The 23,317-nt window shown below is 43.0% G+C and overlaps 1 protein-coding gene across 1 annotated transcript in view; it reads left to right on the top strand.

Moving 5' to 3' along the window:
- The first annotated feature begins 1,738 nt into the window (after positions 1–1,738).
- The window catches only part of arhgap5 (Rho GTPase activating protein 5), a 37,642-nt gene continuing 16,063 nt past the window's right edge, over positions 1,739–23,317 (top strand). The window contains exons 1-3 of the mRNA XM_084045033.1: positions 1,739–1,982; positions 9,311–13,295; positions 15,082–15,235. Coding sequence (XP_083901159.1) covers positions 9,537–13,295; positions 15,082–15,235 — 3,913 coding nt within the window. The 5' untranslated portion in view covers positions 1,739–1,982; positions 9,311–9,536. The remainder of the gene's footprint in view (positions 1,983–9,310; positions 13,296–15,081; positions 15,236–23,317) is intronic.

Raw genomic sequence — 23,317 nt, 5'->3', positions numbered from 1 at the left:
TCTGTCAAAAATGTAATTAATTCGGCGGCGGTAACGTTAGCATTTTCTCGGCGTCAGTTGATGCTTCATATCCCAGTCAAACCGCCCTGCTCATTTGTTTATTTTTGTAACATAGTTCTTATATGACGTCGTCTATGAGAATTCAGAATGGGGGGGAGGGAACGTGACCCAGGTAGGATGCGTAAATTATGTCAGACTTCCATGCTCTATTAGTGGCTGGTCTGGATAGCTCATTCGGTAGAGCTCTCACCTTTGGACCACAAGGTCATGGGGTTGATCCCGGGAACCGCCAACTCTGTGTATGAGTAGCACGGCTTGGGTGTTGCGCTCCACCTCAGCAATCCATCTCCCAGGGGTCCGTCCGGTCTAGTGCATCGAAAGGGGATAGACTCCCACATTCTCGGCTGATACTCACAATATAAGCCTCTCCAACCTACGGTACTTACTTACGTATTAGTCAGTGACTTGACTACATGTGAGGGGAAATTTGCATAATGACTAAATTAGGAGATTTAATTATAACAATGAAGGTGATAATGACGTAACATTTTATTAAAGATTAAATCAAATACAATACAGGACATACTTACAAAGACATGCAAAGTCACAAACAGCATCATCAACAATACATGGCCCAGGGGTAGCCAACAGGCTAATAACCATGGACAACAACAAAGGTCTTCATTCAAACATCCAAACCACAGCACCAACTTGTTCCAAGATGCTCCAATATAAGTCCTAGGAGCCGAGGTCACAATGATTTTGTATAACAGCACAGTCTTTTTGAGTTATTTAAATATTTTAAGGATGATATTCAGTTCAGTGAGTTAATTCCTATGAAAGTGATAATGATGATAAGATTAGAATGTGTATCACAATTATGCCACACCTGCACCTCCATGCATGATACATCATGACAGTGGTGGAAAAAGTACTCACATTTTTGACTTAAGTAAAAGTATAAATACTGCAATGTATTCCGAATTTACTTGAGTAAAAGTACAAAAGTATTGGTATCGAAATGTACTTAAAGTACCAAAAGTAAAAAGTACTCATTATGCAGAAAGTTTTCATATGAAATGTATACAAATCTTTTGAAAATAGCAGATCTACAAGCTCACAATGCATTGTGACTTGTGAGGCATTGTGAACTTGTAGATCGGTTATTTTCAAATGGCCGAAATGTATATAGTAACCTGACGCTACCAGATCCAAGAAGCTTGCTCCACACATTTGTTTCACAGCTTGAGGAACCTGGTTACTCAATACCGCCACCTCTGGCAGGGTCAGGTTATGTATATAGGGCTGAAGTGGTGAATGTATGTTTTGTAATAATAACCCAAATCTACAAAGTAACTAGTAACCAAAGTTTTCTAATTATTGTAGTGGAGTAAAAGAACAATATTTGACTACTGAGATGTGAGTAAAAGTAAAAGCAAAACAAATGGGAAATACTCCAGTAAAGTAAAAGCAACTCACATTGTAATGAAGTACTAAGTATTAAGTATTAAGTACTTAAGTAAATGTACTTAGTTACTTTCCACCACTGCATAATGACACATTTCTGTAAAAAATCTCTGACATAATTACATCACACTGCTGTGTGCCCTCGAGCCCCTGGTGGAAAAGTTGCAAGAGAGAGAGAGAGAGAGAGAGGGAGAAAGGGAGAGAGAGAGAGAGAGAGGGAGGGGGAGAGAGAGGTGTAGCCTATCAGTCGCCATTACTGCCTGGCTGGGATGTGAGGGGAGGGAGCAGCAAGAATCAGCAGCAGGATTCGGGTTACAAACGCATACCACTAATAAGGCGAAATATAGGGAAGGGATCCGTCTTTTGGACTACCGAAAGGCTACATTTTACCTTCATATTGCCTCGGACTACCTGTGGAGACGTGTGATCGCACGGGGTGGATTGTAATAGAAACAATTTGGTTGGGAATGCCTTCTTTTCTCCGTGGTATCTGGAGCTGGGAGCGACCATGTTAGGTGGGTTGTAGGGGAATGCATTTGGAGTCGCGTTACGGCGAAATTGGTGACTCGTCCGAATTCTGTGACTTCATGTCCTGGCTCTACATTATTATTATTACATTTAAGTTAGCCTTGGATCAAGACTATCATTGATGTATTTGATCGATTTTGACATTTTTATATCTACGATATGAAAGTAAAAGTCAGACTCTATCAAATGATCTATTATAGTCTTGATCCTAGGCTACATTTAAGTGTAACTTTTTCATCGTAGCAATAGCAACATGCATTCTGTAAGGGAAAGGGTGACACTTGATTGGGCTTAATTACTTTTTATCGCCATCCTATGAGAAATGTCGAAACAAATCTCTGCGCACAACTGGCGAGTTAGAAAACATCAAATAGCACTAATAAAAACGGACCTTTTTTAAGGCTTTCGTAACATGATTAGCTCGAAACAACAGCTATTTCCCATAAAAACTCATAAGATAATTTGACACCTGGCTGTACCTTTTTAGAACAACAAATTCGAAACATTTCACAGCAAATAACTCTTGAGTCACACAATTCGGGGGGTGTCAGATCTCGGTGTAACAACTGAATGGGACTGCATCGACTTTTTTTTTTTTTTTTTTTACATTAGCTCAACACTGGGTAAAAATGTGCCTTTGCCAAAGTAACCCAGCCCGTTGGGTCATCAACGTACCGCATCCTTGAAAAGACAGATGCATAATGTGTTATAACTCTTAATGAGGCCGGGTTTGTGTATTTCACTGCATATAAAAGGCATTGTTCTGTAAAGATACTGCTAGCTCTCCTTCAGTGTTGCCATGTCCGCTTATTATAAGCCACTTTGGGCTTATTTTAAAGTGTAAAGTTGCTTGTCAAATATTGGTGGTTGCGGTTTTTTGGGCCTTGTTTCTAAAGTGTAGTTGCTTATTTGAGCTTGTTACTTAATACCAGTGTTTCTCAAACATTTTCAAGTCAAGGACCCCCAAATTAATATGTATTTGTCTGCGGACCCCATCTGAAAATAGTTTAACGATCCCACTTCTGACACCAATGTAACGTTACGTTACAATATACCCCCCATAACATGTTTTCAAATGTTCTTCCAAGATTGTTTTGTCAATAGCTGATGTAATATGTTTAAAGGGCGAATGACTCGTTTCTTTTGGGCTTGTTTTCAGTTGAGGTTTCACTCTCAAAACCTGGCAACACTGCTCTCCTCTTGGCATGCTATATGGGCTAGCCCAGTGCTAACGGCTAATCGCTGTGCGTGAACGCTTTTTTTGGCCGAGTAATGAGAGCCGTAGGTCGGTCTGGGTCTCTACTCCCTCTCCAGGAGAAATTATCAAATAATCAAAATGTGTAAACTTCCATGAGAAATGACGTCTTCGCCATGACTGTAACATGGTGCATTGACGCAGGTTTAACCAACGCCGTTAACGTTAGCTCAGTTATAAGTGCCTTTTGCTGCCAAAAACTCCCATTATGATGTCCCCTCCTGGAGTCTCCCTTTTCCCTTGAATAATGTCATTTCAATCCATTTTCCCTTTGAATAATGTCATTTCATTTCAATCCCTTTTCTCTTTGAATAATGTCATTTCAATTCCTTTTCCCTTTGAATAATGTCATTTCAATTCCTTTTCCCTTTGAATAATGTCATTTCAATTCATTTTCCCTTTGAATAATGCCATTTCAATTCCTTTCCCCTTTGAATAATGCCATTTCAATTCCTTTTCCCTTTGAATAATGTCATTTCAATTCCTTTTCCCTTTGAATAATGTCATTTCAATTCCTTTTCCCTTTGAATAATGTCATTTCAATCCCCTTTCCCTTTGAATAATACCATTTCAATTAGCCTAGTTTCTTTTTGGAATATTATTTGTGTTTCATTCAGTTAGATGTTAACAACTGCCATCCTTTTGCCAAAGGTTTCCAACAACTAAATTATAATTTAAATTATAATTTGTCCAAATGGACTTTCCCCTTACACATTAACGTTACAGTATCACATATGTTATTGTTCAGCAGTTCAAAACATATTTCACTTATGTTTTTAATAAGATGGAGTGAGAGTAGAAGGGGTTCGCTGTGCTTGGTCTAACCAGTTTGGTATAGCTGTCGCTGGTGTCTTTAGCACCATGGGTCAAGATATAAGCCATGAAGAAAGGCACATAACATTACACCATAAATCTGGGGTGTGAACGGGCATAAATAATGTTTATGACTATAATTAACATTGTTTGGTTGGAGGTCGAATCTAGCTTTCAGACCAAGACTGGAGGTATTGATATTGACAGGGTTTACCTCAGCTCACCCTGCTTCATAACCAAAATGTGACAGTGTTGTGTCACGATTTGTATTGGACTTTGTCTTTAGGCTACTGACATCAGCCTTGTTCTGATAACAGTGGTGACCCGTCTTCAAAACTGTCTAATGGCATAGTCATGTTGAGTTAACCTGTTCCATTATGTGATTTTAAATAGGGGAGTTAGACAGACAGGAAGAATAGACATATGACACAAACCAGGGATGCTGAAATGATGTCAACGCACTATCTACCTGCTCACCCCACAAGCACTTTTTGAAACATTCATAGAGCCCTTGTCCTGTCCATAGTAAATAACCTTAAACTGAATCTTTCACACTACCAGTGTAAACAAATCCCTTTGAGAAACTTCTCCACCCATTAAGACCTGAGGCCGATTCTACAAATGCCTTCTAAATCGGTAGTTCTCACACTTTCAAGATTTTTCAAACAAAAATATCAGATATACAAGCTTGCAGCGCGGCATGAAGGTGAGCTTGTATATCTGCTATTTTTGAAAAGCCAATGCTAAAATCTAAAATGACACAGATGCTTTCCTGGTTTCAGTGGGTTAAGGTGACACTATGTGCTACATCATTTTGAGGTATTGTTAGGCCAATTTTCCCATAAATTGATCAGTAGTAGTTGTCTGGGTGGGCTAATATACATACGGGCTGAATTTCAGTATAATCAATTTAACATGATAAACTAAAGGAAATAGAACCGTACCATATCTACATTGTTACTTGCCCAGCACCTTGCCAGACCACGTTTGGAAGTTCCAGTTGTCATGTGAAATGGTTCTTGAATGATGTTTTTATCTGCCACTCGACTAGATTGTGTAGTCAAAACGTGTCTCAGTTAGCTTAACCTTTTCCATTACTTTTGCACTTTGTAGTACAGTTTATTGTCTACTTGATTGACAGTCTTTGTTTTGACTAGCACTCACCTCTGTAATTTATCTTCATTGATTAAGAAAAAACCCAAAGAAGAAACCTTTGTATAGCCGACTGTGTCATCTGTTAGTGCTCCATGTGTCCTTATAGTGATGCTGTAGTGATGAGGACAACATGTTGTCTGAGCACACTGTTCTATGGCTGTACTTTTTGTACGTTTTAACTTTATTGAGACATGGGTGTCAGCTACAGTAAATAACCTTTAACAGTTAATTCAGTCAATTTCCAGTTAGACAGTTGCTGCATTATGAATACATTCATAATGATGAAGTCATCTTGTCTGGACCAAGCTTTATGTGAATGTTCAAGCATTTTCAAGAATTCTTGGAAGTTTAAAGAGCATCGCTTTTTTTGTGTATCTCACATCTGTTCTGAACAAAATTACATGTTTGTGCAAGCACATCTTAGTTTAATTGCACCAGGAATCCACTGATGAGCAGTTTAACATGAAACAGAAGAAACTATGTTTTTGAGCCCCCCCCCCTCAACAAGATAGACTACACTGTTTGACAAAGGTGTATGTAATGTTGCCAACTAGGGCATCATGCACCTGACATTGAGTGACTAGTTACAGGGTAGGTTGACAGACCTGTTGAGATCTTCAGAGCTTTGTTTACTAACACAGAAAAGCCTCTGAGAATAGAAAGGAAAAATAGACTCCCCTCTCTGTAATAACTCACATTTAACCACATTTTGTTACACTCTAATTGCACTGTTATTTCCCAAGTAAGGTGACTGTACACAGTACTCAGTTTTAAATTAAAGTGTACAAATAGGTGTCCATTTGTTTTTGGTTCCATTTATACACACCACAGTTAAATCAACATTAAGGATTTTACTGTGCAGGGTTGCCATTCTGAGTAGTGTTTCCACACTGTGTATGAGTGTTTCCTAGCATCCAATCCTTTGTAAAAAAACCTATACCCAGCTTGCCAAATGATACCTTAATCCTGATCACAGGCTTCAAATGAATAGCTTAGCAGGGATGTAAAATGCTGCTTTTAGCTACTGGTGTCATAGTAATGTGATCTAGAATGAGGCGAGGTTTTGGCTGTGTACAGTAGGGTCATTGAGGAAGTGGTCTAGGTCTAGGACCTAAGAAGACCACTTCCCCAACAACACTGTCTAGACTTCATCCTATGGTTTAGGATGGGGAAATTGTACATTTAATATTTGAAAACTATAGCTATGTGACTCGCTTATTTACTGTGATTTGCTATTAGTTACTACTAGTATTAGTAAATATAATGGTAGAATAAGCATCAGTCACTTGATATCCAACATTACAAGCAACCATTCACTAGTTAGGAGTACCTGACTTTCAGTTTCTACATCACCAACAACAAACCAATATTAGCATTGACTTAAAGAGCACATGCTACTGACCCCAATCCATTTGACAGAAAGAACTTCATAATATAGCCTATTAATGCTGAGGATTAGTTCACTGTAGTGTCTATTATAGCCTATTTCTAGACAGACGGTCCACCAAAGTATACTTGCAGGACAATATATTGACAATAAACAATACACTTTTGATGTCTACAGGCAGTACTTGTTAAATGCTAAATATCATTAGCTGCTTTCATTAGTTTACCAGATTTATAGAATTGAATAAGGCTTCTAAATTATTGTTGGTTGCCTGCCAAAGTGGGTGATGGACAGATACAGCCTGGTTGATGGACAGATATAGCCTATAGCATTTGGTTAACTTCAGCCTTGGTATTGTAGCGGTAGTTGCTTTCACTGTGGCTTTTGGGTGTATTTTCCCTTAACTGACTTTAGAATGTGCTCCAGTCCCCTTAAATTTGATTGTAGCGCATTTTGCTTGGTTTTATCAAAGAGTTCACAGCCTTGTGATGCAAGTCCCCCTTCCCTCTCTTATTTCCAGTCATGACAGGACGAGAGAGAAATACAAATGACAAATGACATGCTCATGTTTGGTTCACTGACAATCTGATGTGTGCAAACTGCAAGCCACTCAGTTGCTGCCTCACTGTGTGTATAAATACTGTATAGGTCTTGTCTATATGCATACTCACTACTTTGATTACTCTACTGTCTGTAAGCATATCATGGTAACGATACACCCTGTCTATTTTGCTCAGGTGTGGCGATTGCAAGAACTCCATAGCCATTGTAGTAGTTGGTGGTTAGGTTAGGCCCATAAACTTGACTGACCTGTTGGTGTGTTTGCTCTGTGACATCATGTCATGTCATGAGACCTGTAACCCTACCAGGTACTGATCCATCGGGGAAACATTTCCTGTTGAAAATAGACCAATAATGTGTGCAATACTGCAAAACAGTGCTACATAACTAAATTAAGATACATTTATGTTTTGTGTTCCTCAAGTCATTAAGACTAATAATCATAATCTTCAGTTGTGATTTGTGATCAGACTTGTGGTTTTAATATTAGGCAAAATAGCTGATCATTTCAGCTGTTATCAAACAGGCTAAGCTTTCTTTGTACCCCATTCTCTTATCTCCATGTTGACGCACCCGATTGCAATCACTTCAGTCAAAGTGAGTTTTGCATAATTTCCTAGCGAAGATACATTTAATGAGTTCTACTGCCTGCTCTTTCCTTGCTTGTGAATCAGTTGCAGCAGCTTTCAGGTAGTTCCTAAAGGCTTTTGTGTGCACTTTAGAAAGTCTTCAAGGTCCTTATCCCTGTGCCAAAACTACAACACTGGTGACATTATCACCTAAGCCCTTATAAAACCCGGAGAAAACCCACTGATGCTCTATCTCTGGAAACAAATAGCATTCTCAGCGGCAGCTCTCAGACCTGAAGGGTGATTTATACCTTGCATGCAGGTGTCCTGCACTGATAATAGCGGATGTGCAATGCATTGTGAGCTTGGAGATCTGGTGTTGTGCTCCGAAAATAGCCGATCTACAAGCAAACTACGCATCACAGCATGATGTGTTGTGAGCTTGTATATCTACTATTTTCTGTGCACGGCACGCAACCAAGTGTATATATCAGGGCAGGCATGACGCCTGATAACAATAATGTTATCTTGCTGAAACTAGCTGTTCCAACTCATTCAGGCACAATCGTTGGCCTTTTGCCATCATTCTTCAATATAAAAACAAGGGCCACAATTCACCAGGCAGTTATTAACATTCATCTGAGCTGCTTTCAGTGAACCAGAGCTACCTTGGTGTCACACTTGTGCCAACGGCGTTGATAAAAGACAAAACTATGAACTGTTTTATTTTCTCTGTTTCATTCTCACACAGTGAAGCAAATCATTTCTAGGTCAGTGACTGTCAAAGGGCCGGAGTTGCATGCCATTTTTATCCTGCCTCGGCACAAATTGGTTGAAAGCACTTCTTTTTCTCCGCCAGGGGAAAAATGACACTGCAGAGCCAGGTCCTTGATTGAATTACTGCTCTCTTGCACTTATATAAGTTTTACTGTCATACTTTGATTTTGGTCCTGGTCCTGTCAAAAACCCATTTGACATAGATTTTTCTTTTGTTGCTCCCATGTACAGTAGTTTAATGAAAACATATTCTTTTGTTTGGTTTAAACATTATATTTCATATGTATGAGAGCGAGAGAGAGAGAGAGAGAGAGAGAGACTTTTTTCTATATTTATATATTACTAGAGGTTCCATCTAGAGTTCTTGCACCGTCGATCCGGGCCGATCTGGAAAATCTCTGTATCTGTCAGTCCTTGTCCCTTTTATGCCCCTATATGGAAATCCCTGATGTCATCAGCATAGGCCTATACTGCTCTCTTGCACTTATATAAGTTTTAAGTATACCCATCTTTGGGCTTTCCCCATTTTGTGGCATATATGGAGCTGATGCTATGACGACACATTGAGTTTAGACTACATACATGCCATATTTGGGCGTAGCTGCATTGGGAACTCCTTATATGGTTATGGCTGAGTCATAGTGACTTGAGCGTGATGACGTGGTATGCTCACCCGCCTGCCGGCCGGTCCTCCCATTAGCCAATTTTTATATAGGATACGATATATATTTATAACAGAGGTTACGATTTGTTCTCCTCTTTTAAGTTTTCCTAATTCAGATTTCTTTTCTCTTGCAGGCAGGTGATAAGAGGAGTTACCCAGCTGCCCTATCCCAGCTTGAAGAAGACCTAGGATAGAGGAAAAAAAAGTAAATAAAGCTGAAAGGAGAAGGATTCACCATTACAAAAGGGAAGAGCCATGATGCACCTGACCCTGCAGCAGCCACACTGACCAATGGAACTGGAATGATCTCTTGAACTTTTCTCCTGGGGTTGACCAAGTAGCGATGAGCGGGGCGATATAATGGCCAAGAACAAGGATGCTCGCCCCCCAACGTTTGCAGTCAGCGTGGTTGGCCTCTCGGGGACGGAGAAGGAAAAGGGGAACTGTGGTGTGGGCAAGTCCTGCCTGTGCAACAGATATGTGCGCCCTGACGCGGACAACTACTACCAGGAGCACACCTCGGTGCTGAGCACCATAGACTTTGGGGGCCGTGTGGTCAACAATGATCATTTCCTGTATTGGGGGGAAGTGCTCCACCGGGGCGACGATGGATTGGATTGCCGGATTCAGATCATCGAGCAGACAGAGTTTATTGATGACCAAACGTTCCTTCCACATCGGAGTACTAACTTGCAGCCATACACCAAACGTGCTGCAGCCTCTAAACTACAATCGGCGGAGAAGCTGATGTACATCTGCACTGACCAACTGGGCCTGGAGCAGGACTTCGACCAGAAGCAGATGCCCGACGGGAAGCTAAACATTGACGGCTTTTTACTGTGCATCGATGTCAGTAAGGGCTGCAACAGGAAGTTTGACGACCAGATGAAGTTTGTGAGCAGCCTGTATTCTCAAATGGCCAAGTCCAAGAAGCCCATTGTGGTCGCCGCCACCAAGTGCGATGAGGGCGTGGACCAGCACCTGAGGGACTTACAGTCATTCGCTGCCAGCAAGAAGAACCTCCTGGTCATAGAGACAGCGTCGCGTTACAGTATCAATGTGGAGCTTTGCTTCAACGCACTGCTCCAGCAACTTGACAAGACGCGTGGGAAGCCCAAGACCATCGCTTATCTGGATGCCTACAAGACCCACCGGCAGCAGGTGGCTGCTGTGACGGACAAGTATGAGAAGCTGGTAGTGCAAACGGTGAGGGACTACCACACTACGTGGAACAAGGTGGTAAACTCGTTGAAGGGCCACCCAGACTTTGACGAGTTCATCACGCTGGAGGGCTCCCGGAAGGCCCGCAACACTTACACCAAGCACATCACTCAGCTGAAGCAGGAGCACATCAAGAGAAGGAGGGAGGAGTACCTGACCACACTGCCCAAGACCCTCAACAACCTCCTAAACAACCTGGACGAGATTGAGCACCTGACCTGGCCTGAGGCACAGGAACTCATCCGCAACCGGCCTGACTTCCAGTACTGGTTCGTGATTCTGGAGAACACACCGTGGGACGAGACGGACCACATCAACAATAGTGACCGGCGCGTGCCCTTTGACCTCTTGAACACTCCTGATGGTGAGCGAATCTACCAGAACCACGTCCAGCACCTGCTGTCTGAGAAGCGGAGGGTGGAGATGAAGGACAGGTTCAAGAAGACGCTGGAAAGGGTTCACTTCATCAGTCCCGGACAGCCATGGGAGGAGGTCATGTGCTTTGTTATGGAGGACGAGGCCTACAAGTATATCACAGAATCTGATAGGAGAGACGTTTACAGCAGGCACCAACATGAAATAGTCGAAAGAGCCAAGGAGGAGTTTCAGGAAATGCTTTTTGAGCACGCAGAGCTGTTCTATGACCTGGATCTGAACGCTACACCAAGCTGTGACAAGATGAGTGAGATCCACTGTGTACTGAACGAGGAACCCAGATACAGGGCACTGCAGAAACTTGCTCCGGACCGGGAGTCTCTCCTCCTAAAACACATCGGCTTTGTCTATCACCCCACAAAGGAGACGTGCCTGAGCGGTCAGAGCTGTGTGGATCTGAAAGTGGAGCAGGTTCTGGCCAACAGACTAGTTCAGCTCGACCATGGCCGCTCCAACCTCTATTACAACAGTGCCAACATCGATAAGATTAATCTCTGTCTGCTGGGGAGGGAGGGGCTTGCGCAGGAGCTGGCCAACGAAATCCGTGCTCAGTCCACAGATGACGAGTACACCCTGGATGGGAAAATCTATGAGCTGGAGCTTCTGCCGGTGGACGTTAACTCCACACTGCTCTTCAGCCACACGTGGGTCTCAACTTTCAAGCCACATGGCTGCTTCTGCGTGTTCAACTCAATTGAATCACTTAACTGCATTGGCGACTGCATAGGTCGGATCAGAGCTGAGATATCACAGCACAGGAGAGATCGGTTCGCTCAGCCACTGCCCTTCATCCTAATACTAGCCAATCAGAGGGACAGTGTGTGTAAGAACATGCCCATTCTGAGGCACCAGGGCCAGCAGTTGGCCAACAAGCTGCAGTGCACCTTTGTTGACATACCCTCAGCCGCTTTCCCGCGGAAGTTCAATGAGTTCCAGGTCAAGCAGGCCCTGCGGGCTGTCCTGGAGGGCCTGAAGCACAACTTTGATGTGATGAGTCCGTTGCCCTCTATCAAGGACATGTCAGAGACTGACCTCAGGATAGTGATGTGTGCCATGTGTTGGGACCCCTTCAGCGTCGACCTTATCCTCTCACCATTCCTGGACTCACACTGCTGCAGTGCGGGTCAGCCTGGCCAGAGCAACACGCTCATTCTGGACAAGATCATTGGTGACAGCCGGCGGAGGATCCAGGTCACTGTACTCTCCTACCACACCTCCATCGGCGTGCGCAAAGATGAGCTGGTCCATGGGTACATCCTCGTTTATTCAGCTAAGCGCAAGGCGTCCATGGCAACATTGAGGGCATTCCTCGCTGAGGTACAAGATGTGATACCCGTCCAAATGGTGGCAATCACAGATAGCCAGGCGGACTTCTTCGAGAATGATGCAATCAAGGAGCTGATGACAGAGGGTGAGCACATCGCCACAGAGATCGCTGCCAAGTTCACAGCGCTGTACTCACTGTCGCAATACCACCGGCAAACAGAGGTCTTCACGCCCTTCTTCAACGAGGTGCTGGAGAAGAAGGCTAGCATTGAGAGCTCCTTCATGTTCGACAGCCCCAACAGTTGTGCCACCTTAGGGGGTGCCGGAGAGGATGTGTTTCCCACCTCTCCACATGGTGGCAGCCACTCCCCGGCTTACCCCTATTACCCTGACTCGGAGGACGACACGGAGGCTCCACCCCCCTACAGCCCCATTGGAGATGACGTACAGTTGCTGCCAACTCCGAGTGAACGCGCCAAGTCATACCGGATCGACCTGGAAGGGAACGAGTACCCAGTGCATAGCACGCCTGTTGGTGAACACGAGCGCAACCACAAAGTGCCTCCGCCCGTACGACCCAAACCGGTGCTGCCCAAGCCCAACGTGAAGAAGCTGGACCCCAACCTGCTGAAGACCATCGAGGCTGGAATGAGGAGCACCCGCAGGACACCGCGGGGCACCCTGACTCATTCCGTTGATGATGTGGAGGCATCAGACAACTATGCCGACCCTGTGGACACGCTGCTGAAATCCACAGGCTACACGGATGACATCTACGCCGTGCCCGACGACACACACAGCCGCATCGTCAAGATGAGGAACTCCTTCGGCGGACGACACGTGCTCCACGGAGGAGGAGGAACTATGGGAGGTGGAGAAGAGGAAAACGGTTACGAGCGGAGGATGCAGGCCGGGCGGCGGCCGTCGAAATACAAACACCGCTCCAAGATCCTGTTCATGAAGACCAAGGCCTACCAGAGACGCTTCCACTCGGACAGCGATGGTGAGGAGACGGGACCCGCCACCCAGAATAAGAAGAAGAAGGGGAGGGCCCACCGTGGCAGTGAGGAGGACCCCTTGCTGTCCCCGGCAGACCCCTGGAAGGGAGGGATAGACAACCCCGCCATAACCTCTGACCCCGAGCAGGACGACAAGAAGATGAAGAAGAAGAAGAAGACGCCAAAGGAACCTAAGAAGGTGAGTCACTCTGTCACATGGCTTTACATACACACTGATGACAGCAACAGGATAGGGTTAGGGATAACATGAATGAATGAATAAACTAATGAGAAGTGGGGTTCAATATTCATATTGTGCTATTTGTGACAAACTGCTATTTGTTACAAAACACTCTTTGTTACTGTACATCTAGTTTTGAAATAGTATTTATATCCAATCCTCTGTGAAATACTGCTTATTAAAACACTGTAATTGATGACCTGACCATTAAAACATAATAAACAACTTTATTTGTATTTTTGTGCTAATAGCACAACATATGCGATAAACACAGACAAAAACACTTACTTTATACTTTATGAAAATATGATATAGGACAAAGGCAGGAACAGTGCAGTGCATCTATTATAAAGTGATGGAAAGAAGTGCTCAGAAACAATGTTTAGCGATCAGTTGGGTGCTGCGTACTCAAATATCTGCAAACACAAACATGATGTGTATTACACTGTGGCCGGTATATATATAGTATTTGGCCGGCCAAAAGAATGCTTAGTAGAAACCCTGGACCAGAGCTTCAGCCTGCCTGTCTTGCAAATTAGATTCACTTCAAATTAGGTCAGGTTTATCTATTCGGTGGTTTTCACAAACACACAAAGTACATGACAGGAAACAAAGAATATACATTCTTAAAAATAAAAAATAAAGTTGTTTTATAATGTTTTAATGGTCAGGTCATCAATTAAATGATGTGTTGTGCTTTTAATAAGCAACATTTCACATAGGATTGGATATGAATACACATTAGAGAGTAGATGCACAGTAACAAATAGTTTTTTGCAACAAATTTGACATAGACATTTGTGTGTGTGTGTGTGTGTGTGTGTGGGGGGGGTTTCATTCTTTTAAACAAGCCTGGGACCCTTGTCTAGACCAAATTAATTTAATTGAATTATGCTGATTGGTCACAGGATCAAAATGATTAAGATTTGTTGTCGCACGCATGCGCGCATGCACACACGCACGCACGCACATACAATGACTGTGTGTTGAAAATGGCGAGGAACAAAGACAACACAACTTACATGTGTTTGGTGTGTGTATGTTTGTGCATGCATGTCATGATTGTGCATGCATGTCATGAGAGTTTTCTTCCTCAACACCCAGCTTAGAAGCTACCGTGAAGAATCTTGAACACACACATACACTCATGCACATACACGCAGAGTGGCACAAATCAGATAGAGCTAGTGTGCAAATCTGTGCAAAAACAGCCCCTGGAGCCACAGAGCTGCCATGAATATGGGCATTGTTGTAACATTTAAAAACCGTCTTTGATAATGGAAGGAACGAAGTGCAGAGAGAAGCTTTGCTACAAAATGGAAATTATTTATCCTGTGTCTTGGCCAATTAGAGAGCCCAAACCGCTGTGGGCTTCACAGATACTTTGAAGAACTGAGAACTGTGGGAAAATCAAAGCAGCCACCTTGTTTGCTTGCTTCACTTTGAATAACGTTGCCTGTGTTCTCTTGTTTCTTCTCTCCACCTCCCTCTCTCTCACTCTTTCTCTCTTCATCCCACTGGCTCTCCCTTTATCTATCCCCTGTTCAATTTGCTGTCTTTATTACTTTTCTTTGTTCTCTGTCTGTTTTTCTGTTGTCTGACACTTCTTTTCCTGCTTCTGCTTTCTACCTTATCTACCCTCCTGCATGTCCTCTCTCTCTGTGTCTCTGTCTCTCGCTCTGTGTCTCTGTCTCTCTCTCTGTGTCTCTCACTCTCTCTCTCTCTCTCTCTTCCCTCCCCCCAGCCAAAATCAGGCAAACCCCCCAAGCCTCTGTACCCTCCCACCAGGAGGAACTGGGAGAGTAACTATTTTGGGGTCCCCCTGCAGAACCTGGTGACCCACGAACGACCTATTCCCCTCTTCATCGACAAATGTGTTGACTATATTGAACGCACCGGTGAGTCATTAAAAAAACTAAACTTGTATTCATTCATTTTATTTTATTAGCTATTCCTGTTTTGTTTGCTTCCCTGTGTTCCTTAGTTAGTCTGATTTGCTTCGATTGTTTTTCAGCTAGGTTGGTTGCAATTGAATTTTGCGGTTTTGTGTTCTTGGCAGCTACAGGTCTGCTAATGCTCTGATTCCAGGTACCTTTTTATTGGTGCTGTGTGTGTGCGGATGTGCGTGCACGTGCGTGTGTGTGTGATGGGTACAGTGTGTGTTAGAGTGTGTGTGTTTTATGGGTAAAGTGTGTGTGTGATTTAAAGGTACTGGTGTTTGAGGTTATGCAGTCAGTGTGAAAATGGGGCATCGTGTTCTGCAGGAGTACTTGACCCGAGTGAATGAGGGAGCGGAATAGAGGTTGGATGAATGAAGGAGTAAATGCTGCTGTGGTCAGCCACTCAGTCAGTCATTCAGTGAGTGAGTCAAGTCAACCAGCTGGTCACTCATACATTAAATAGTTAGTTTGCAAACTCTGGTCTGTCACTAAAGAAATCATATTATTTGTCAAGCAGTCTCACTTGCATGCAGACAAACATCCATCCAGTCAACCAGCCAAACGGATGGCTAGTCCTTCAGCGATGCCCAATAGTCAGTCACAGCCAGCCAGTCAGTCAGTCAGTCACTTAGCCATTCTTTCTTCCATCCATCCAGTCAGTCAGCCAGTCAGTCAGTGTCATGTTGGAGGGGTCGTGCTGTGACGTGTGTTTGTGTGTGTGTGTGTGTGTGTGTGTGTGTGTGTGTAATGTTTATGTGTGTAATATGTGAGGCAGACTGGAAATGCGGTTGGCCTCCTGCCCAGCTGTCACTGAGGAATGTCTCTGCCACAGTCTGAGGAGTTCCCCACTGATGTCATGGCTCAGTCTGACACTTGGCAGCTGGTACACTATCCTACCTTACGCTATCTAGAAACCTTGTATCTCCATATTTCATCTTTTGACCCAATAAGACCTGAGGCAGATTCTACAAATGCCTTCTAAATCACTTTGAAAAATGTTCAAAAATAGCAGATGCACAAGCTTGCAGCGCGGCATGAAGTGAGCTTGTATATCTGCTATTAAGCCAACGCTAAAATCTAAAATGGCAGATGCTTTCCCGGTTTTAATGGGTTAACCCATTGAAACCGGGAAAACATCTGTGTCATTTTAGACTTTAAGCGTTGGCTATTCCAAAATAGCAGATGAGCTTGTACATCTGCTATTTTTTAACATTTTTGAAAAGTATGAGAACTACTGGTTTAGAAGGCATTTGTAGAATCGGCCTCAGGTCTTAAACCAATCAAAACCGGGAAAGCGTCTGTGTTAATTTAGCGTTGGCTATTCAACAATAGCAGATATACAAGCTCACAGCACGTCACTTCGTGCCGCGATGTGAGCTTGTACATCTGCTATTTTTTAAACATTTTTGAAAAAATGGCACGAAAAAGTTTGAGAACTACTCATTTAGAAGGCATTTGTAGAAACGGCCTCAGGTCTTAATGGGTTAAGCGTCTGAAGGCCAGGCCAGGCTTTGCAGTCAGTGTATCTGGCCTCTCGCCTGACTGACACCAAAGAATGCTCCTCTCATAGTTCGAGGGATTTACCACTGATGTCATCATGGACAGCGTGTCCAGAAACACACTATGTTGGTGTGAGAACATGGGAGATACACTGTTGAGTTGATGCAACGGTGGAAATGTATAGAGAACATGACATTATCGACATTGATCGAACCCAAACCCTCCCCTGGATAAATCAGAACGGTGTGTAGCGGCCATTATTTGACTTTTTTGACAACATCATATCTGCAATGTGCAGATGATGATGTGTCCCAATCATTATAGGCCAAGATTTTCAAACGGATTGAGAAGTGTGGATGTTGACTAGTAGTGTTGAGTGTAGTGTTGGTGTTTCTAGTATGTTCAGTCAGTGAAGTGTTGACTAGGAGTGTTCATTCAGACTGTGTTTAAATCCTCTCTCCATAGGCTTTGAAACCCTGTTGGATCTCCATGAGCCTCTGAACAAAATTCAGAACTTCACTTGAGGCTCAGTGTGTGTGTGTGTATTTTGTATATCAATACTGTATGTGACTATGTGTGTCTGCGTGTGTGCACGGATGTGTTGCTGTGTACGTTTGTGTGTGTATAATGTGTGCCTGTGCCTATGGCCTGCACATGTGCGCATCCATGCACGCTCACTTGTGTGCACGTGAGTGTGCCAGCCATCTGACAATGTCGTGTTGGAGATTTCATGGTCTGCACTGTGAAAGCCCGTTTAAGTCCCTGTACTGTGTTTGTTGGATTTAACGTCTTCCTACTTTCTTCAGAAACATGATTTGTAAGCAGCCGAGGGAATATCAGCCTTCTTACTACTAATATGTGCTCTTGGACTGACTTGAAAACTAAGATACTGAACACAAAAGAACCCAGGTGGTGATGGTACTTATTCTGGTAGTACAGATGTTAGGTGACCGACCGTGTTATATAGAAACGTAACCACTTAAACCCTATATACTTTGTCGTATGAGAAGATGCAAAAATAGCCAATCTACAAATTCACATGCGTCACGTTGCGTCACGTTTTGAGCTTGGAGGTCGCCAAATGTTTTCCTAGTTTCGCCAAATGTTTGCCTGGTTTGACATTCCCAGAATAGAGACGCTAGAGTTGTTGTTTTTAGACTGGCCATTCATACTATTTTATTATGTCTGCTACTGGCAGCTTTCATCAGCATCGCATGAAATCTAGCGAATGTATCCAGATGATCCAATGGGATCTTCATTCCAATATTATAACACCAATAACAATAATGTTACATTACACGTCCAACTGAGAGCAGGCTCGTGGACTAGCATGCATGTTTGTTTGAGAGGAAAACGTTCCCTATTTATATACATAGGCTATTTAGGTGGATTCAAGCCAGTTAGTCAGATAATTGATCATTAATTTAGTTAACCGTTAACGGTTTGGCTTCCCTGTGCAATTGAAAAATCTATTAAACTCTGTGTTGTTCTGTGACAATACTACAACATTGTAATAATCGATTTTGTATAAAATTCTACAGTGTTTCTAAATATGAAATGTATATTATGTGAGAACATTAGATTTAGACAACTCTCCATTCGTCAATGAGTACTGTCTACTTAGTCAGAACTTTCCTGCCTGAAGCATTTCAAAAAATGGCGCCCGAATGAGCCGACTTATCCGAAAGAGACTGGCTGGCTTCATGACAAACCTGGTTCTTTTCTTGTCATTCTAAATGAACACTTTTCTCTTTGTCAGCTGGACAGGAGCTTAAATCTAACCTAGATGTGTGTAGTTTAGGGTTGCGTTGCCATTGTTCAAACGGTACAGTAGAGTTGTGAGCATAATAGTTGTGATCTAATGGTTGTAAGGACTTCAGACAGCCTCCCTCCCTCACCAGCAGCTCTTTAATGTGGCTCCCTCCTCCTCTTCCTCTGTCGTTGTGAAGGCAGCAGTCTCGATGTGGCATTTGGAAGTAGCTGATAATTAGGATGTGTGTGTGTACCTTTTAAGTGTGGTAGCTAACACTATATCATTAAAAAAAAGTAAAAGTTTGGCAAGTGGAGAAAGAAAGCTCTGTCGTTGAATTGGAGTCAAGTTCTGTCTTATCGCCTGTTGCTTTGAATGTACTTCAGTCTCAGTGTTCAAACTCATCTCTGTGTTTGCTGTCGTTTGCTCAAATCTGGATAGGACCCGAATGAGAGCTGTGTGTGCGTCTGTAAGTGTAAAGAAAGGTGTTGCAATGGTGGAAAATCCCTAGTTTAACAGTTAATTATCAGTCCTTTTCTATTCTACAGATGTATGCTGTCTACTGGTTATATCAAATGCTATAGAAGTACTGTTAGTGTTAATAGTGCTGTTACTGTTAGTAGTGTTAATAGTACTGTTATTAGTGTTAGTGTTACTGTTCGTAGCAGGTGATGTTATATAAATACATTCTGTATTGAAATTGTAGTATCTTATGTCTGTGTCTGTACATAGAACTTTAACTCTGACATGACCCAGACACACACAGCATGTTCTTAGCCTAAGGGCACCAATACAGGGTGTGTGTGTGTGTGTGTGTGTGTGTGTGTGTGTGTGTGTGTGTGTGTGTGTGTGTGTGTGTGTGTGTGTGTGTGTGTGTGTGTGTGTGTGTGTGTGTGTGTGTGTGTGTGTGTGTGTGTGTGTGTGTGTGTGTGTGTGTAAGTGTAAATGTGTTTATCTTTTCATGTGTGCACAACACACAACATGTGACACTGCGTGTCGTGTCTGCGCAACAATAGATTCTGACCTTCCTCCATTATTTTGTCCAGAGAGTCGTGACCACTAATCAATTAGATGTGTTTCTCCCATCTTCTAATTGCTCACCTCAACACAGAAACTACAGTATTTTAGACACAGATACTGTCTCAAACACTGTATAGGGTCATTAGTCATTATTTTGGATATTATTTCAAAGGAGAGTAGGCAGTGCAATCTCCTTTTTGTATTTTTGTCTTTTAATGAGATAGAGTGGGAAATGCCTATTCTTGAAAGTCTCCTTTTCACAACCTCTAGGATCTCAGGAGTAATGAGTGTCCACTGTCTCTCTGGTTCTTGTGCTCTTTTTGCTAGTTGGTTGTAGCAGTGATCTAGGAACTGAAGCTTATGCTAATTGTGTTTATTTTAAGTTACTCTGTATGAGAGGCTCAGCTAAATAACATTACATGCTGGTCTATCATGAATACAAGTCGTTCCATCGTGGAGAAGACGACTTCCTTCAGTCTGGCAGAAAACTAACAGCCGCATGATGACTGTTAACAGTCTCTCTGTTAGAGAGGCTTTATTAAATGATTTCTGCTCCCCAGAGAGGTCAAATGGCGTCTGGAATGAAGGATGGTAGACAGGAGGAGAGGCAGAGAGAGAGAGAAGGAGGGAGATATGGGAGAGGAGTGATTAAATGGTCATTTGATGTGGATGTGTTGAGAGCTCCCACTGGCAGTTACCTATTGCCCACTTACAGTAATGTGAGGAGCGAGAGATGGAGAGATAGATGGTGGAAAGAGAGACATGGGCTGTGGTTACACTATTCAATGCGACTCTGCAGTCTGTAAACTACAAGATCTGGCTGGCACTGTAATCCGATGAAATTGAAATAAAATAAAAATGAGTCTGCTCACTGGATGAGGCTCCTATAGCTGATTTAATAAATGACCCCCAAGGTGGGTGACATTTGGAGCGTTTTGGCTCTTCCTCAGACCAAACAGAATGCTATCCGGTGAGCCAGACCACTAGCCAAGATGGCCTAGCTTGCATTGAGGTCAGAGTGGACAGCTATGTGGACACACTCCAGATCTTTTTTTCAGATTTTTACTGTAATCCTTGTGACATCTTCCAACCACATGCAAATTCCTCTCCCACCTGTGTAGATTAGTGTTTTATTCATGTAGACCCAGATTGGGTATTTCCAGCACAGAGGAGCATAATGGCTGTGTAAATTCTCACCCCTGCTGCTCTGTACTCATCAACAATGTGTCTGTTATGGGGTCAAGCTTCGTTAATTGAAATGTAAGGATTAGTTTGTAAGGATCTCTTTCTTGCACCAACTGACATTTTTCTGGATGTGTTGTGGAGGAACTTGACATCCGATCATAAATCCAAGCACATACATGTGTGTATGTGTGCATACTTGTACATGTGCGACACAGCTGAGTTTTGATCTGGTGCATCCAATCAACTTTAGAAAAGACTAAACGTAGGGGCACGGTGGCGCAGTCGGTAGCGCTGTCGCCTCAAAGCTAGAAGGTCCTGGGGCGCTGTGGGCGTGTCTTCTCCTCCGCGTCATCAGCGCCCATACCCTGGGTGGGGTTGGCGAAAGGGCCTACTCTGTGTGGAATAGGTTCTCCCTGTGTCTCCTAGGGTAGTTAATACCCTCACAAAAACATGTAGTAATCCTGGTCGCTATACCGCCTCCCCCATGACAGCCGGGGTGCCTGATGGAGGGAACTGGTTGGAATAACGTGTTCCTTCCACACACTACGTCTTACCGGGAAAACTCCCCCTGTCAGGTGACAAGAAGTTCAGTTGGCTCTCATGCATTGAAGGAGGCATGAGCTAGATAGATTTAAAAAAAGAAAATACTTAACGTAACCATGGCCATATCGTGGCTGTTTAAAGGTTTTAAGGTTAAATGATAATTTCATGTAAATATTGTGAATATGATATGATTCTGGGAACAAAGATCTTTGTCATTTGTTTGATCCGTGGGTGACTCTACTGCTGAATCAATGTGAGCATTGTAGTGAATCTGAAGAAATCTGACAATACATACACACATATGTATGAAAGATATATACAGTAGTACACAATATATTGTGAAACCCTTCCTCAACCTGGGTCTGTGTAAAAGCCAGGGAAATGTCCAGTAACCTCCCCCTCTCTCTTTTTTTCTAGTTGACTTTGAAGTTGGATCAGTCTCCACTTTGTACTGGAACAGACCAAATCCTCACTGAGGTAGTTCTGTTTATAATCAGGGTTCCCGTGGGTCCTTATAAAGTTTTTAAGGTCTTAATTTGTCTTAAATTTAACCAAATTTGACCGAAGGTATTACATTTGAAGATGATGTTTTTAAAGCTCATGGGAAAATGAAAGCCATAAACATCTGTGCGTATTCTAGTGTTGAGTTTTCCATAATATCGATATATCAGTAAGCTCCCCTATCTCTCCCACTGAGTTGAGAGCGGTTGAGAGACAGTCAGTGTGTGCTTGTTCTATAGACAGGTTTCCTGTTAGTAAACATTGAGAGGAATATGACCGCGCAGCTGCGGGGGGAAGCCTATGGGTGCGTTTGGAAATTACGCACCGGAGCACACTCGCCTATTAGTTTGTATTGGCCAGTGCGCTCACTGCCGCTCAGGGCTGTATTTTCGAACGCGCCTTCCACCCCCAGGCATGCGCAGATTGCGCATTCTGCTCTGTGATGACGTCGCTCGGAAACCCGTCTATAGGCTAATAGCCCCGCCCTCCCCTGTCTCTCTTCTCCCCCTCTCTCATACACTCAGCTGGAGCTGACGAGCGTGTCTCGTTGCCCGGCAGTCAGTGGTGCTTAATGCGTTTTTTGACTGATTGATTGATTACTTTATTTAGAAAAGACATGGAAACAGTACATGGAAGTACAATTCACAATACAAGGTCCTCTAAACTGGATCGCTCATAAAAGCACAATGGCTTATTTAAAATGAGATCCCCACGCACTCAAATCATGATGACATTAAGAAGACAGACAAATATACACTACTATAAGCATGTTGCTCGTTCATTTATTTGCTCCAGGTGTGTAAGCTCAAAAGCTCATTTAAGTGTGCATTGGGCAAATGCAGAGCCTCCGTGACCGTTTTGGTTGACAAAGATATCAGTAGTTGAGCGCTGTTTGGCAATACTTGATGCTACAGAACATGCTAGTGATTGCTAAGTGCGAACAACACATGTATGCTATAGAACAGATGTCACTGGTTACAATGTGGAATAAAAACAAGGGACGCTTTCAGCTATCATCCGGCAACAGAGTTTCAAGTGATAGGAAAAAAAATTGACTGATCAGAAGTAAAAAAATGGCAGATGTACAAGCTCACAACGCGCCCATCCGTGAGGCATTGTACATTTGTAGGTCTACCTACTACCTCCCATCATCATGTTTTACCATAAACAGCAGCATGACTACTGATTGAAGACTTCTGAATTTGTATCACATCAACATCCCATCTTATATTGCTCTAGTGGATATTTGTCTTCTCTAAACGCTTGAACACACGCTTGACCTGACACACATCATTCGGTAATAGGTTGAGCTATGAGAAATCACCTTCCTAGTTCCACTATCAATTTCTGATGAATGGACATGACAAACCTTTAGACACATATCAATCAAAAGGCAATGATGTGTAGTAGAATAACGAGTCCTTCTGTTTTATATCGTACTTTAACCATTATTTGTTACTACTTTTAACTCCTAGCATTTACCCTGTTTGAAGCAGTAAATGTAATAATCATAATGTCATGAAAAGAAAGATTTAATGTAG

This window comes from Gymnoscopelus microlampas (assembly GCF_963454915.1).
Source record: "Gymnoscopelus microlampas genome assembly, chromosome: 20".
In the NCBI taxonomy this organism is placed as follows: Eukaryota; Metazoa; Chordata; class Actinopteri; order Myctophiformes; family Myctophidae; genus Gymnoscopelus; species Gymnoscopelus microlampas.
This window is presented reverse-complemented; position numbering and strand designations above follow the sequence as displayed.